The sequence below is a fragment of the Balearica regulorum genome, chromosome 11 (assembly GCF_011004875.1).
Source record: "Balearica regulorum gibbericeps isolate bBalReg1 chromosome 11, bBalReg1.pri, whole genome shotgun sequence".
NCBI lineage: Eukaryota > Metazoa > Chordata > Aves > Gruiformes > Gruidae > Balearica > Balearica regulorum.
The window spans coordinates 15,307,718-15,321,681 of record NC_046194.1 but is presented as its reverse complement, the minus strand read 5'-3'; the positions used below and the strand labels follow the sequence as shown (position 1 = coordinate 15,321,681).

Sequence of the window (13,964 nt, the reverse complement as noted above, 5' to 3'; positions counted from 1 at the left end):
GAGTTCTGTGGCAGAGAACAGAACTCCTGGCTAGAGCGACACCTGGTATTTCATAAGAATCGCTTTATTTGAAAAACAAATATACAGCCCTGGTGGCAGGAAGAGTTGGGAAAATTGTACTGAATGGTTCACATTTAAGAAAAAAATTCTAAATTGAAATTCTGGTTTGACTCGTCAATTCCTAGCAAATAACTTGTTACAAATTCATTACAAATGACCTAGGCTTAGCGAATGATAATCTTGTTGTGAAAATACATAACATTTAGCTAATAAAACTCAATATTTGCCATTGTTTTATTTTCTGATGATTCTTCTAAAATGTGTGTTTGGTTCAACCCTCCAGATGGCTAATAGACAAAAAAAAAATCCATTACTTGTTGGGTTTACTCCATAGCTGCATTTCAACATGTTAATCATGATTAAAAATCTTGAGGAGGCAAAAGAAACAGAGAAAAGGTCAAGAAACATTTATAAGAGAAACAAAAAGTCTTCTCTAAGCTTCCCTCAAGAAATCAGCAGCAAAAGGCTAGATTCAAAGAATTTCCCATGACCTCATTGTGCAGCTGCAGTGTCCACAACCTGTGTATTCCTCAGCTTCCCAGTTCCAGCAAAAGGAGACTAATTCTTTGTATCTCCATCCCTGAAACTTACCTGAACAGTGCCGACATTCTGAGGTCTTATAATGAGGTGTACTTTTAGTGTGCAATATCCGATTGTCACTTTCGCAGTGTTCACACAAGTTATAACTTGCTGCATCAAAATGCAAAGGAGGATAGGCAGACACCTTGGAAAGAGCCTGTTTCCCCAGCTCATTTGCAGATTACGCCCTTAGATTTCCTTTGTGGCAAAGGCCTTTACCTCATTCCTTCAGGAGTCCAACCTATCCTTAGTCTCTTCTCTGCTCCAAATCAATGAATAGTTCCCTAGACTTGAGAAGCAAAAGGGCAGAGTCAAAGAGTACCAGCAGTGGCAGTGCGGGAAGATGTGAATTGATGTTGCTGTTGTTCATGCTGCCCATTTATTACCTGTGCAGGACTAAAGCCTTTAAGGATTTTAATTTATACTGAGCATTACATCTATACTGAATGTTAACTCTATTGCAAACAGGCAGCAGAGGTAACAGAGGTAAACACACATGAAATAACTCTTTGCTGACCTTGGTCTGGTTTAGTACATTGTTCCGATGACTTAGCCAATTACTAAATTGCACAGCTCCAAAAAATATACTTAATAGCATTGCCATGAAATCAGCAATTTTGTAAAGCAGGCACACTCTCTGTGAGAACACCCCGCTCAAATCAATTGCACTGTCACACTGTGGTCCTGACCTGTCCCTGTGAGCGGGCAGAAGGTCTGTTCTGGGAAGATTCATCCTGCCGGCACAGAATGGAGCACTTCCAACCCCAGCAAACCTTGCAGTGGCAGATGCATTCATCGTAAGAAAAATTAAGGTGTTTAGTTCTCATTACTGTTCTCCTTCTGGAATACCTCCAGGGGAGATCAACTTTCACTTCTTCCCCCTTATTCTGGCTGACAGAAGCTAATTACTGGATTTATCATGCCCTTTTCATCACCTACTTTACGCTTGTTCTGGCCGCCTATGAGTCTCTCTGTTCAGACTTTTGCAGCATCCCCCAGTCTCAAAGCCAGCACTAGCACTATCCTCTACTGGTGTGAAAAACTCCCAAGAATTTAGATTTTGAAGTTCACAGACGTTTGCTCGGGCTTTTACAAAAGAGTGACACTGCAGATGGCCAGCGTAAGAAAGCCAGAACACTTTCTTTACCAAAATGCCTCACAAGGCACACGTGATAAAAATCACACTCTCCTTTTGAAGAGAAAAGGGAGATAAATGTTTCCTATGTGGTCGGATTAGTGAGTGTTGAACACTGAGATGGCCTGCAGATATCACAGACTTCAGACTTATTTTTATAGGACAGTATGGTCAAGTCTGGCTTTTCTCTTCACAACAACAATGCTGGTGTCAATCAATTATCTCACCTACTGCTGCCTCTGCTTGCTGCCAAAACAATACAGGGTTTTGCATAAGTGGCATACAAAGTAAGAGGCCCTGGGGAAATATATTTTTCCTCCATGCTTATAATAAAGAGTACACAGAGTACGTGACCTGTCCTGTGGACTGAAAGCTGCATCTCCCTCCTCCCTCCCACCCCAAAAAGGCTGGCAGATCTCCAGCATCTGGTCCTTACAGCTGTACTGAGGAACAACTTGCCTTTCCACCTCTATTTAATTAGTGATGGAGGCATCAGGTATTTTTAAGGCTTCTCTTTCAGGTGAATGATGTCTTATGGTATGGCTGACAGAGCCTGGCTGCTTCAGGCTGGTGGCATGAAAAATGGAGCCCAAGAGAAGCACCTGGTTAAGAGAGCGCTGAGGGGCTCTGAAGTGCCTGCTTACTTGTGGGGAAGTGAGGAGAGACTTCTTGCAGCTGTATTCAGCCATCTTTTCAACTAAGGCATTTAATTCCCCCTTTTGTTAGGGCTGCCTGCCTGCCAGTATCTCCTTTCCCTGTATTATTTCCTCTACTGTGGTGGTGGGTTTTTGCGACACTGAGCTGCCAGTGCGTACCAGGCAACCCATGGAAAAGGCAAGTCAGTGGGAGGGACAGGGCTCCTCCAGCTCCTGTGCTGGTCCAGGCAGCTGCTGCCCCCGAGCCCAGGTAAGAGCATGGCTGCAACCTGCAGGGGCAAACTCGTTGTTGATCTGTCGTTGTACTGTGCACTCGACAGCAACCATTTGTCCTGAGGGTTGTATTAATCCCCTTCCTCACTGATGGATGACCTCCACAATAACAACGCGCACGGAAACAATTACATGAGATTCTGTGAATTTGAACAAGTTAAAAGCTTTTGATAACACTGTATTTTAGTGGTGTGCCATGTCTTTTCGCGCATAACTGCAGCAAGCTCAGCCCAGATCTCAGAGTGGTTACTGAAAGCTGATAATAAACAAATATATGAGATGAACCTACTTCATTACCATGTGAATTATGACCTTAGACATGTCAGCCATCAAATCTCTTATTACCAAAGATTTGTCTAACAGAAGCCGGAGTAGTCATTTTACGCAGTTGATGATATATGGTTTATTCAACTAGTGTTGTGCAGAATAAAATAATTTGAATATCAATTAAAATGGACTGAGGTAGCAAGAAGAGACACATCTTCATGAAAGGATTTTTCATGGTTATAGACTGACAAGGTTGGAGAATGACTGTATTATCCCCTAATAGCTTCTGTTTTCATTAATAGCTTAATGAAAACACTTCCCTACAATTATTAAACATGACTGTAGATCTTAAACACTGGAATGTGGGTTCTTTATCAAAGCACATGCTGCTGTGGCTACAACTGATGCTGCATCACTCTGGGATTTCAATGGAACCCAATGACAGATAAACTGTTTACATTAAAAGACTCTATCAAAGTTATTTTGCACCTAGTTTCATCCTAATCCATCTGATTTTTCTATAGCTTTGACAAGATGACCTCTCTCGCTGTGTGTGCAGTATTGATGTCATTACTGAAGAGCTGTTCTTCAGACTTTCTGCTGATAACAAAGTAAATGGAAATGTAGAGAAACCTTGGGGAGGTAAACAGCTTGTTCAGGATCCAGCTTAAAAAAACAGGGAAAATTACAACAGGAAAGGATATCTATTGTTACAAGGAAAATGGTCACTGTTCCACTTTAAAAAGTGTTTACACAATATGATGAAGGCATACTGCGTCTTAGAATTTCATAAACTTTTAAAAAAAATTAACTTGACTAAAGGCTTTGAAAGCTCAGTACGCGTTATAAGAATTCAAAGCTCAGCCGATGCCTGATCACCTTATTAGACTCAGCTAGAAAGTCAAACATTTTGTATGTAATTACCTAATACTAACCTAGCGAAAAAGAATTATGTTTGTAAAATACAAGCGATAGAGCAGGGCCATGGATTATATGCATGTCTTGAGTTTGTATGGTTATCAGAGAAGTGGCAATAAAGCGGCAATCATTAAGGAAAGGAGGAAAAAAAAATCAAATATAAAAGAAAAACATCTTATTGATTTGTTCTGCCAAAACCACTATATACATAAATACTGAAAATGGAGCAGGTCTGTAACTAGTATCAAAGTTTCTTTGGTTCAAAACCACACAGAACGCTAGCAACGTGCTTTAAATTAAGTACGCGTTTCAAAGGTTAATGGGACTATTCCTTAGGCAGAAGAACAAAGAGGAGCTGGTTAAAGAAAATTGGGTACACTACAGCTACTTAAAATACTGTATCCAGGCACAACTCATCTGGATGCCTCGGAGCTCAAAGCTAATTTGAATTATACAGAGGTGCCTTAAAGAACAAAAATACTAACCTGTGTTTTATCTAAGCTATTTTAGCTGAACTGAGCTACTAATTAAAAATCTTCACTACTCTTCCTAATTTCTGATGTATTTTTTTAACAGAGTAATAAAGCCATCTAAAAACTCTGTCCTTCCTCACAGAAGAGTGTTAACATTAGCACCTCTGAAATGCCTTGTCATCTAATGGTTTTACTAACAACATGTCTGTCATCTGCCTTGACTGTATCTCTCGTAGCCAATCTAAAAATACAGTAGGACTTCTGAATGCAATACTGACACACACGCCAATGTTCCAGTCCGTGCCGATACTACAGGAGTTTACAATCCAGGCAATGCTTAAATGTAACAATATCTCTCAAATAATACGTTAAACAGATGTGTACTTGGTATTATAAATATGTGACATAAAAATCTATTGGGTTGGTCAGTGTGCATATTAAAAACCATTCAAGTAGGTCAAATTGTGGATAACTTAAAACTTTAAAGACAGCAATTTTAATAAAACTGTCAATACAATTTTCTTTGTAAAAACATTTGAGACTGATTATGCTGCTTATATTGAAAGAGAAACACAAGGTCTATATCTTTAGATCTTTTATTGAACTGTGAGCAGAGCATCAATAACTGCTTCTCAGCTGTAAATGAAAATTGATTCCAGATCTAACCCATCGTTTTCTCTGTGTCTTTAATCCCAAATCACACCGCAATAAGAATCAGCATTTTGTCTATGGGACAAAGCACGTGTCATATGGACAGCTCCAAAGCCTCTACACTGAAGATACTGTGGGGTGTGTTTATGTGTGCTAGATGTAGGCGATAATAACTGCGGTATCTCCAAGTGAGGCCCAAAAAATGATAACGGGAGTTTGTAGCTGGAGTGGAGTAACTTGCAACTTGCCTCCCACTCTGTTGCAAAGATCAATACGGTCCAAAGCTTTACAGATCTGAAGTCTGAAGGGACCTGCGATGGACATCTCATTGGACTTCTTGCACGTCACAGTCCAAAGAAATTCTCTCAGCAACTTCTGCATCAAGCCCACAACTGTCAGAAGTCTAAAAGCAGAGGGAAACCACGAGGTTTCTATGCAATTTGCAGTAGTTTGGCACTAGTAGTTTGGATTTCCAGTCAGCTCTCGCTGAAGCCTCTTAAGCCCTCTGGGGTGAAACTGAAGTGTTTAGCCTCCTTTCAGGAATCTTGGTGATACATTGCTAGGCCATCATCACGTGTGCCTTAACTCTTTTTGGCCGAACCAAAAAAGACTGAACACTTATATTAAGAAGGGTTCTCCAGATCATGTTTATAACTCTCAGGAACAATCTCCAGTTATTCAAAGTCCTGTTTGAAAAGTGAATGCTAAAAGTGGGCAGCACGTTCAGTAACAGCCTTGCTAACACTATCTATAGAATAAATACCTTCTACTGACTTCAACCTGGTAGTTATCCAGAAATCAGGCTCAACTTCTTAATTATATGACTGACTAGAGCTATCATGTGTGTTGGGTTTCTCCTCAGCAGTGGGGAGAAAAGGAAGGAGATGTTTAACACCCGAAAGAGCACGAGGTCCATAGACCTCTAAATAAATGCAATGCAGGCCAGAAATAAGTGTGCTCATTCATAGGAGTGAGAGAATAAGACAGAAGAGCTTTGTTTCTTGCAGACAAGCTTCTAACACTCTTCCACCATGACAAATGGACTACTGGTAGTCTCAGAAGACAGGCTGATAGATCAAACTCTCTCCACACACTATAGACATTCTCTAGAAGTTGAGATCAAGGTTCATTTATGGATCAGTGTCACTATAGCCCCTGCTGTGTGAAGATTTAAGGGTCCCTAGCAATTCTCAAAGGACAAATCCTAGGGCTCCCTACCAACCACTGTTCTCAAATAATTTCAATTTCCTTGAAATATGAGTAGAGAGAAAGATAACAAACTTGATTTTTACATACTGTGTTTTTATTAATAAAAATGAGTAAATACCAGCTCATGCTCCGCACTGACTGCAAGCTTATAGCAAAAAAAAAAAAAAAAAAAAAAAAAAACAAAAAACAAAAAACCCAAATATCAGAAAGATTGTAAAGACAATGATTCCACTTCCTTATAGAAATGTTGCAAAAACTGTTGGAAAGGTTTTGAGCTGAGAGTTTTAATCTTTTCTCTCCCTGTCAGAATGCGCATGTGTATACAGCTGAATTACAATGGTCATTTGACTGCAAAATCTTTATGTTTATAAAAAAAAAGTATTTTTCTAACCTTTGGCTCCATTGCTGAACAATCAACATTACAAAGTTCACATACTGTAATTGCCTGTCTGTCCCTCACGAATTAATATTTTATATACTTCTAGGAAAAATATTTTGCAGCCAAAAACCATTGCAGTGACTTTGTTGATGTTTATGTATCTGACCAGTGGGCCAGATCCACCTTTCTTTCCATTTCCCATCCCCTCTCTAAAGAGATACAGCAGAAGCTGCCAAAGTGTGAAGGTGCTGCCAGCGTAATGTGTGAGCGATGCAGCAGAGCTGTGCTGCTCAGCTTCGCAAGGCCTTAGTCTGAGATGCAGTGTGTGACAAAAACTTAAAGGACAGACATACAGTCATTCATTCAATAAACCTAAAAAGGTGCAGGATTCTTTCCTATAATGTGTATAACTTTGTCTATACTCTCTATTTGTAATGCAAATAAAAGAGATGCAAATGTACATATGTGGGGTACACAGGAAAGGTGAAGGTTTCCCTTGAAGTACAGGGCATTTAAGAAATATGCTCAGCGTGCTTCCTGTCCACACAGTTCATTTTTTACACGATTGCAAGTGTTCATGTTTGGAAACCCTAAATATTCAGACCATAATTCTTCTGTTTCTTAAGAAGATATTTGGGAGAGCTTAGGAGATTTGAATCAATTCTAATCACTTAGAGTGAGATGAAGCTCACACTGCCAAAAGGAAAAACATTTTCTATGATGTACTGTAAGATTTTGAGAAACTACATGAGCGGTCCTTTCTCTTGTCTGCAGCTTACGCAGTGAATGGTATTAATGGGAAGTCGCATTGAGTTTTGGTGCAGTCTGAGGCTTTCTACAGCTCAGGCACGTCACCACCTCACAAGGGCTCCAGTTGTAGCCCCTGAACTGGGAGCAACGCGACTGGGAGCATGTTCACGAGCATGACGCTGCCTTTGGATAAGTGGGACATCATTTCATCTTAGCAGTGTAAATTGTGTAAATTTGGAATAATTCTATTTAAATCACTAGAAAACTACTACTGTAGGAAAACAAAAGTAACTCCTACTGATAATATATTTTGATTTTGGGCATCTCAGTATCATAATGTCATTTTACAGGACTACTCCAATACATCAGGAAACCTGCTGGTTTCATAAGCCACCGTGTTTGTACAACAGCACGTTGCACAAGTGCAGGCTTTTGATCCTTTGGCTTCAGATAAGAGTGCAAGTCTATCTCAGTGCTAAAAAATACTGACTTGTATGACTAAGGGGTCAACTGACACCAGAAGGTAAATCTTTCCGGGCATGAACCTGAAGGACAGATTAGGTACGTTGAAGGAGAGCATTTAGGTGGTTTAAAAATAAGTAAGAAAGATCAACTTATAATTAACATTTCCCAGGCTGAACAGATGATCTTATGCTGAATTATAGCATTGCCTTCCTCTCTATTGCAGACGTTTATACATTTGAACCTACTGCATATATAAAGTAACATGAAAGATGAATTTAACCCAAAGTCTCTTCTTTTTTCTGATAAGAATATTGAGAATATAAATTTCACCAGCTTTATTTCCCAGCATTATCCATAAATATTTATAAAGTGGGAAGGATAGAGAATGACATGAGCCAGTTTTCTGAAAATGATTCTTCATTAACGTCCCAAGGAGGTTGAGAGACTTTCAGTATTGATTTATAGCTACACACCGAGGATTTTCCCTCTTGCAAATAGGAATCACTGGATTACTAACTATGGACTCCCAGCCCTTTACTCACTGACTGGTACAAAACTTACAGACCCGATCTTCTCGGGTGCAACTGTAGAAATGAATAGCAAAGTGCAAACCAACACTGCAGTTGTGATAGTGGTCTGATGTGGACATTTTACATCCACTTCCAAAAAGGTCAGCAATTGCAGAAATTGATTGTGAAACAAGTGCTGGCTGTTACACCCATTAGCTATTCCTGGGTGATGCCATGTGTGGTTTCTTATTCCAAGGCTAGTAAGTCACGTTTTGGTCTAGTTTAATCCACTTCACAAAGTTAATTCAGCAAAACTGACAAAATGCATTCCTATTTAAGAATAAGTTTCCTCCCACAGAGATTCTATCCACAAGCAAGATTTAGGCTAATGGATTCTGCAGCCCAAAATGCTTTTGATGCAAATATAGTAAACCAACATGCAAGCATGTGGTCTATGCACTTATATTAGATGTATTTACCTGTTCATTGTCATCTTCATCACTGCTGAGTTTCAGATCATCCTCAAGCATTCTGAAAAAGAAGAGACAATACCGAATTACATTTAATGAATTAACTTCATATACAATGGGATGAATCTACCCTTCAGGAAAGTCAGAGGAAAAAATCCCTTTCAACAACAGCAAAATCAGATCTGTGATAAGTAAACTGATGAATACTCCATGTGTGTATGTATTAGTCCTTCTGTGTGATGCTAGGTAAGAACAAATGACTTTCAGACTCATCCATCATGAAGTTTGGCAGTCAGCTCCTCTTTCGTGTCCTCTTTTATCTGCACATTGTCTCAGTGATTAGTCCATATACACCTATGTGTATTTCTAAATCGGAAGGTGGAAGGGAAATTCAGCTCTGAGACTGTTAAAAACTGAGAAAAAGTCCTCCATGTTTTGTTCTTGATCTAGGACATCACTGATCTTCTTTGAGGCCAGTATCAATCCCCACCTCATCAAACTGAGAATGCAGAGTGGACAACAGCAAGAAAAGGAGGTGCTTGCTTGAGGTTTGATGGGACCTCACAGTTGTTAGTATCTAAAGGCAGAACCAATGTTTTCCAAGCTAGGAATCTGCTAATTCATATCCCCATATTTATTTTATTTATTTATTTTTTTAATACAGGGAGATCTCCCATCGCTGCTCCCTGCCCTTGGTTAAAGGAGAAAGAAACTCCTAAAAGATGTGGCTGCCCCAATGCCTCCTTCCTTTCCTTTGGCAGAAGAGAGAGTTGAATAGTGCATATTACTATATTAACACTCATTCTATAGTACTTTGTTTTGGTAATGGTATGGGTATGGCAAAACACGTGGGGTAAGAAACCAAATTATCTGCTGTTACATCTTTGCAGAAAAGGTCTCTTCTTTTGAGGTCTGTCTACCTAGAGACACATGACTAGCAGCCACCAAAAACATTCCTGTACAGCTTCCCATATATTCACGCTTTTATATGGTGGTCCTCCTCAAAGCTGGTATCCCTTTGGGCACACTTCTACCTCACACCCATCTTTTCACCTTGACAAATTCTCTTATCACAGGATGACGTATGAACAAATCGGCATGTCTCACCCAGATCCGCTGTGACAGCCACTAAAATTGCCGAGCTTCCTTTCTCCCAGCCCGAGGTCCTTTACCCACAGCAGGAGACTTGCAAATTGCAGTCACTGTTTCCTTTCTGCCTTGATGGAGACTGAAGTCTATGATTTTTTATTGTTAGCCTTTAAATAACTGTAGCAATCAATGGATGTTCTGTTAGGAAGTTTTTTTTTTGTTTGAAGACTACTAGTAAATCATGGAAGCCTGCTGGTGTAAGGAATTTTAAAGAGAGGACAATAATCCCAATGTGAAAATATCAGAAGGTTCGAAGCCCTGCTGGTGCTCTTAAAAAGAGAAAGTGCAAGGAGATCTTTAAACCAGTTTGTAAGTCATCTGTCTTTCGGTGACCTCTGTTGTCGGGCAGCTCAGTGGTTACAAAGTATCTGGACACATAACTACTAGTCATTAACGTCTTGATAAATGGCAGATGCCTCCCTGTAATATGTGAACCCATAAAAGTAAGACTGTAGCATGGATAAAGAATCTTCTAAAAGTAAGAATTTACGGCAGGTTGACCCTGGCTGGATGCCAGGTGCCCACCAAGCCGCTCTGTCACTGCCCTCCTCAGCTGGACGGGGAGAGAAAAGACAACGAGAGGCTCGTGGGTGGAGAGAAGGACAGGGAGATCACTCACCAACTATTGTCACAGGCAAAACAGACTTGGCTTGGGAAAATTAGTTTAATTTATTAGCAATCAAATCAGAGTAGGATAATGAGAAATAAAACCAAATCTTAAAACACCTTCCCCCCACCCCCCATCCCTTCTTCCTGGGCTCAACTTCACTCCTGATTTCTCCACCTCCTCCCCTCCAGCAGCACAGGGGGACGAGGAATGGGGGTTGTGGTCAGTTCATCACACGTTGTCTCTGCTGCTCCTTCCTCCTCAGGGGGAGGACTCCTCACACTCTGCCCCTGCTCCAGTGTGGGGTCCCTCCCACAGCAGACAGTCCTTCACGACCTTCTCCAACATGAGTCCTTCCCACGGGCTACAGTCCTTCACGAACTGCTCCAGCGTGGGTCTCTCCCACGGGGTGCAGACCTTCAGGAACAGACTGCTCCAGCGTGGGTCCCCCATGGGGTCACAAGTCCTGTCAGCAAACCTGCTCTGGTGTGGGCTCCTCTCCCCATGGGGCCACAGGTCCTGCCAGGAGCCTGCTCCAGTGTGGGCTTCCCACGGGGTCACAGCCTCCTTCAGGTGCCTCCACCTGCTCCCGCATGGGGGTCCTCCATGGGATGCAGGTGGAATCTCTGCTCCCCATCATCCTCCATGGGCTGCAGGGGGACAGCCTGCTTCACCATGGTCTTCACCATGGGCTGCAGGGGAATCTCTGCTCCAGTGCCTGGAGCACCTCCTCCCCCTCCTTCTGCACTGACCTTGGTGTCTGCAGAGTTGTTCCTCTCACATCTTCTCACTCCCCTCTCCGGCTGCTGTTGCGCAGCAGTTTTTCCCCTTCCTAAACTATATTATCCCAGAGGTGCTACCACCGTTGCTGATGGGCTGGGCCTTGGCCAGGGGCAGGTCCATCTTGGAGCCAGCTGGCATTAGCTCTGTTGGACATAGGGGAAGCTTCTGGCATCTTCTCACAGAAGCCACCCCTGCAGCCCCTGCCCCCGCTACCAAAACCTTGCCACGCAACCCCACTACAGAATTCTTCAGGAAATATTAATCTGTAGAGGTCTGGACTTTGGTGATGAACAGGAACTTGTAAAGTTGTTTATCTAGCAGACACATTCGTTTCCCCTGTGTCATTACTTGCTGTGCTACGCTCAGCGTATCGCTGTACCTCCATCTATCCACAGCCCCAGATTGTTATCTGCAAGTCTCATTACATGCCAGAAGGACAACACCCCCAGGAAACCGAGACCATCTTCACACAGGACTATATCATTCGGACTCGTAACTCTAATTCAATCCTACACTCCTACTTTTAAACCTACATCTCACTTTAATGTGTAAATTATCTACTGCTTTAAAGCAGCAGTGCTAGATAATGTGCTCTATTATTATTTTTTAATGCAGATCTATGACATAATGCAAAGGATCTTTTAATGAATGAAGCCCAAAGGGTGGTGTGTTTTTTTCTTTCCAGCTATCGCTTTTTTTTTTTTCATTTGTTACATATTAAATTCCTTTTTGACATATTCTGGTAGAAATAAACCAAAAAGGACAAAGGAAATTCCATACCGGATAAATGGAAAGAACAAAGAAGAAAACATAAAAAAGATAAATGAATACACTTACTAAACTAACCAAACAGCCATCTGAAATGGCTGATTAATAACTGTCCTCATACAGCCTATACTGCAGACACTTTCTAACAAGTACAGTAAGCACAAGACATGTTTATTGAATATTGAAAAATATAAAATGGATATAAAACATGATTAGTAGGAAGGACAACTGTTAGAGTTAGTTTCAGATAAACTAAATTTGCAGGATTTATGAGTTCCCTTCAAGAGACTAATGGATGTTTAGATGACTAGAGAGAGAAAAAAAATTGGATTTTGGTACTTCTTTAGCAGTTCCAAGCTTATCACTTGGAGTATATAATTCTTCTTAGCCTGTTCTGCTAAATGAAGAATATGTCATCCCATTCAGTTACAAAACTCAAAGGTTAAACAACTAAACCACACAGATTCTAAAATGCATCACACTCTCCTGGCAGATGGAATAATTAAAGAGAAACTAAGTACGTATCAACAATATATATATGGTAGCCAGAGAAGTGAGGGAATAAATTAAAAATACACAGTATGTGCAAATGAAAGCGGAATGCTGAAGAGTTCAAATAACCTGCTCCCAGAGGATATTGGTTGGAAGAGGCAATATTTTACAGAAAGCAGAGGACTAGATGGTCTTCCACCATTTTAAAATGTGCTTAATATTCTGAAGACATGGGTCACAGTAGCCTGTACTGTTTAATGTTTCTATTAACTCTCATTTATAAGCAAGTAGCATCTGATCACATTCAAAGCCCAATAAAGGCTTTTTAAGATTGCCAGCAACCTTAATCCAAGGTGACTATTCCACTATCATACCTAGAGAGGTAACCCATTTCAGCTTCAAAGCCCTGAGACACAAGAGCTCTGTATCTACAGCTCTCTCAAACACCATCTGGATGGTCTGAACGTGAAATTAGGCCCTCCTGAATGAGATCCCTGTAAATACGCATATGATCTGTTCTGCTCTATGTAATTGTTAACCTCAGAAACACCCAGACTGGAGATTACAGAGTATATTTGTTATGAAGATCAGGCCAGCTATTAATAAAGGCCAATTTGGTGGATATGTTAAAGTTACAATGAATACCATCAATGAGGGCAAATCAAAGAGAAAACTGCCTGTATCAGAAAGCTATCTCCAGAGGTGTTATGAATTCATTTTATTTCCTATTCTTCTCTGACCCAGCTGACATTATTATTGAATATACATGTACTTGTTTGTCTTTTCATCCATAGCTAATGCAAAACACCACTTTAGGGAAAGAGTGGGATTAAGTAGGATTTTTTATTTCATTATTAGAGCAATGCCATTTACTGTAACAGTAGAAGTTGTGTCAGCACATTCATTATAATCTACAATTTTCAGAGGTTTATAATTTGGAATATGAAATTATTGCAAAGCAGAAATGTCAGGACAAAGCAACACATTTATCTGTGGTGTAAGTAGGGGCAATCTCACTGACTGACTACAATACCCACTTCCTCCAGGGATGAATCAGCTCCCGAAGCAGATTGTTCCTACATTACAAATTTAACTCGACAAATGGCTGAATGAAGGCTTTATTAGGATGAGTTCTGTAAAAGTCTCACTAGAAATAGTAACAACAAAATATTATTTTTAGGAGCCTTCAACTTTTATTGGACCTCAGAAGATGATGACATGGACCAAAATCAAAATGAGCTATTTTTATAAGAGTTTATGGTGATTTTGGGATAGCAAGATAAATTTTTATCTTCTCTCTTTGACTCTTCACACATTTTCCAAAAAAATCATTAAAAAAATATGCCATGATAATAACCCAGTTCAAACGTA

General features: G+C 40.5%; 1 protein-coding gene across 3 annotated transcripts in view; it reads right to left on the bottom strand.

Moving 5' to 3' along the window:
- Positions 1-13,964, bottom strand: part of AFF2 (ALF transcription elongation factor 2) — a 348,828-nt gene that overhangs the window by 88,523 nt on the left and 246,341 nt on the right. For all 3 annotated transcript variants that reach the window (XM_075763452.1, XM_075763453.1, XM_075763454.1), the window contains exon 8: positions 8,804-8,855. In XM_075763452.1, coding sequence (XP_075619567.1) covers positions 8,804-8,855 — 52 coding nt within the window. The remainder of the gene's footprint in view (positions 1-8,803; positions 8,856-13,964) is intronic.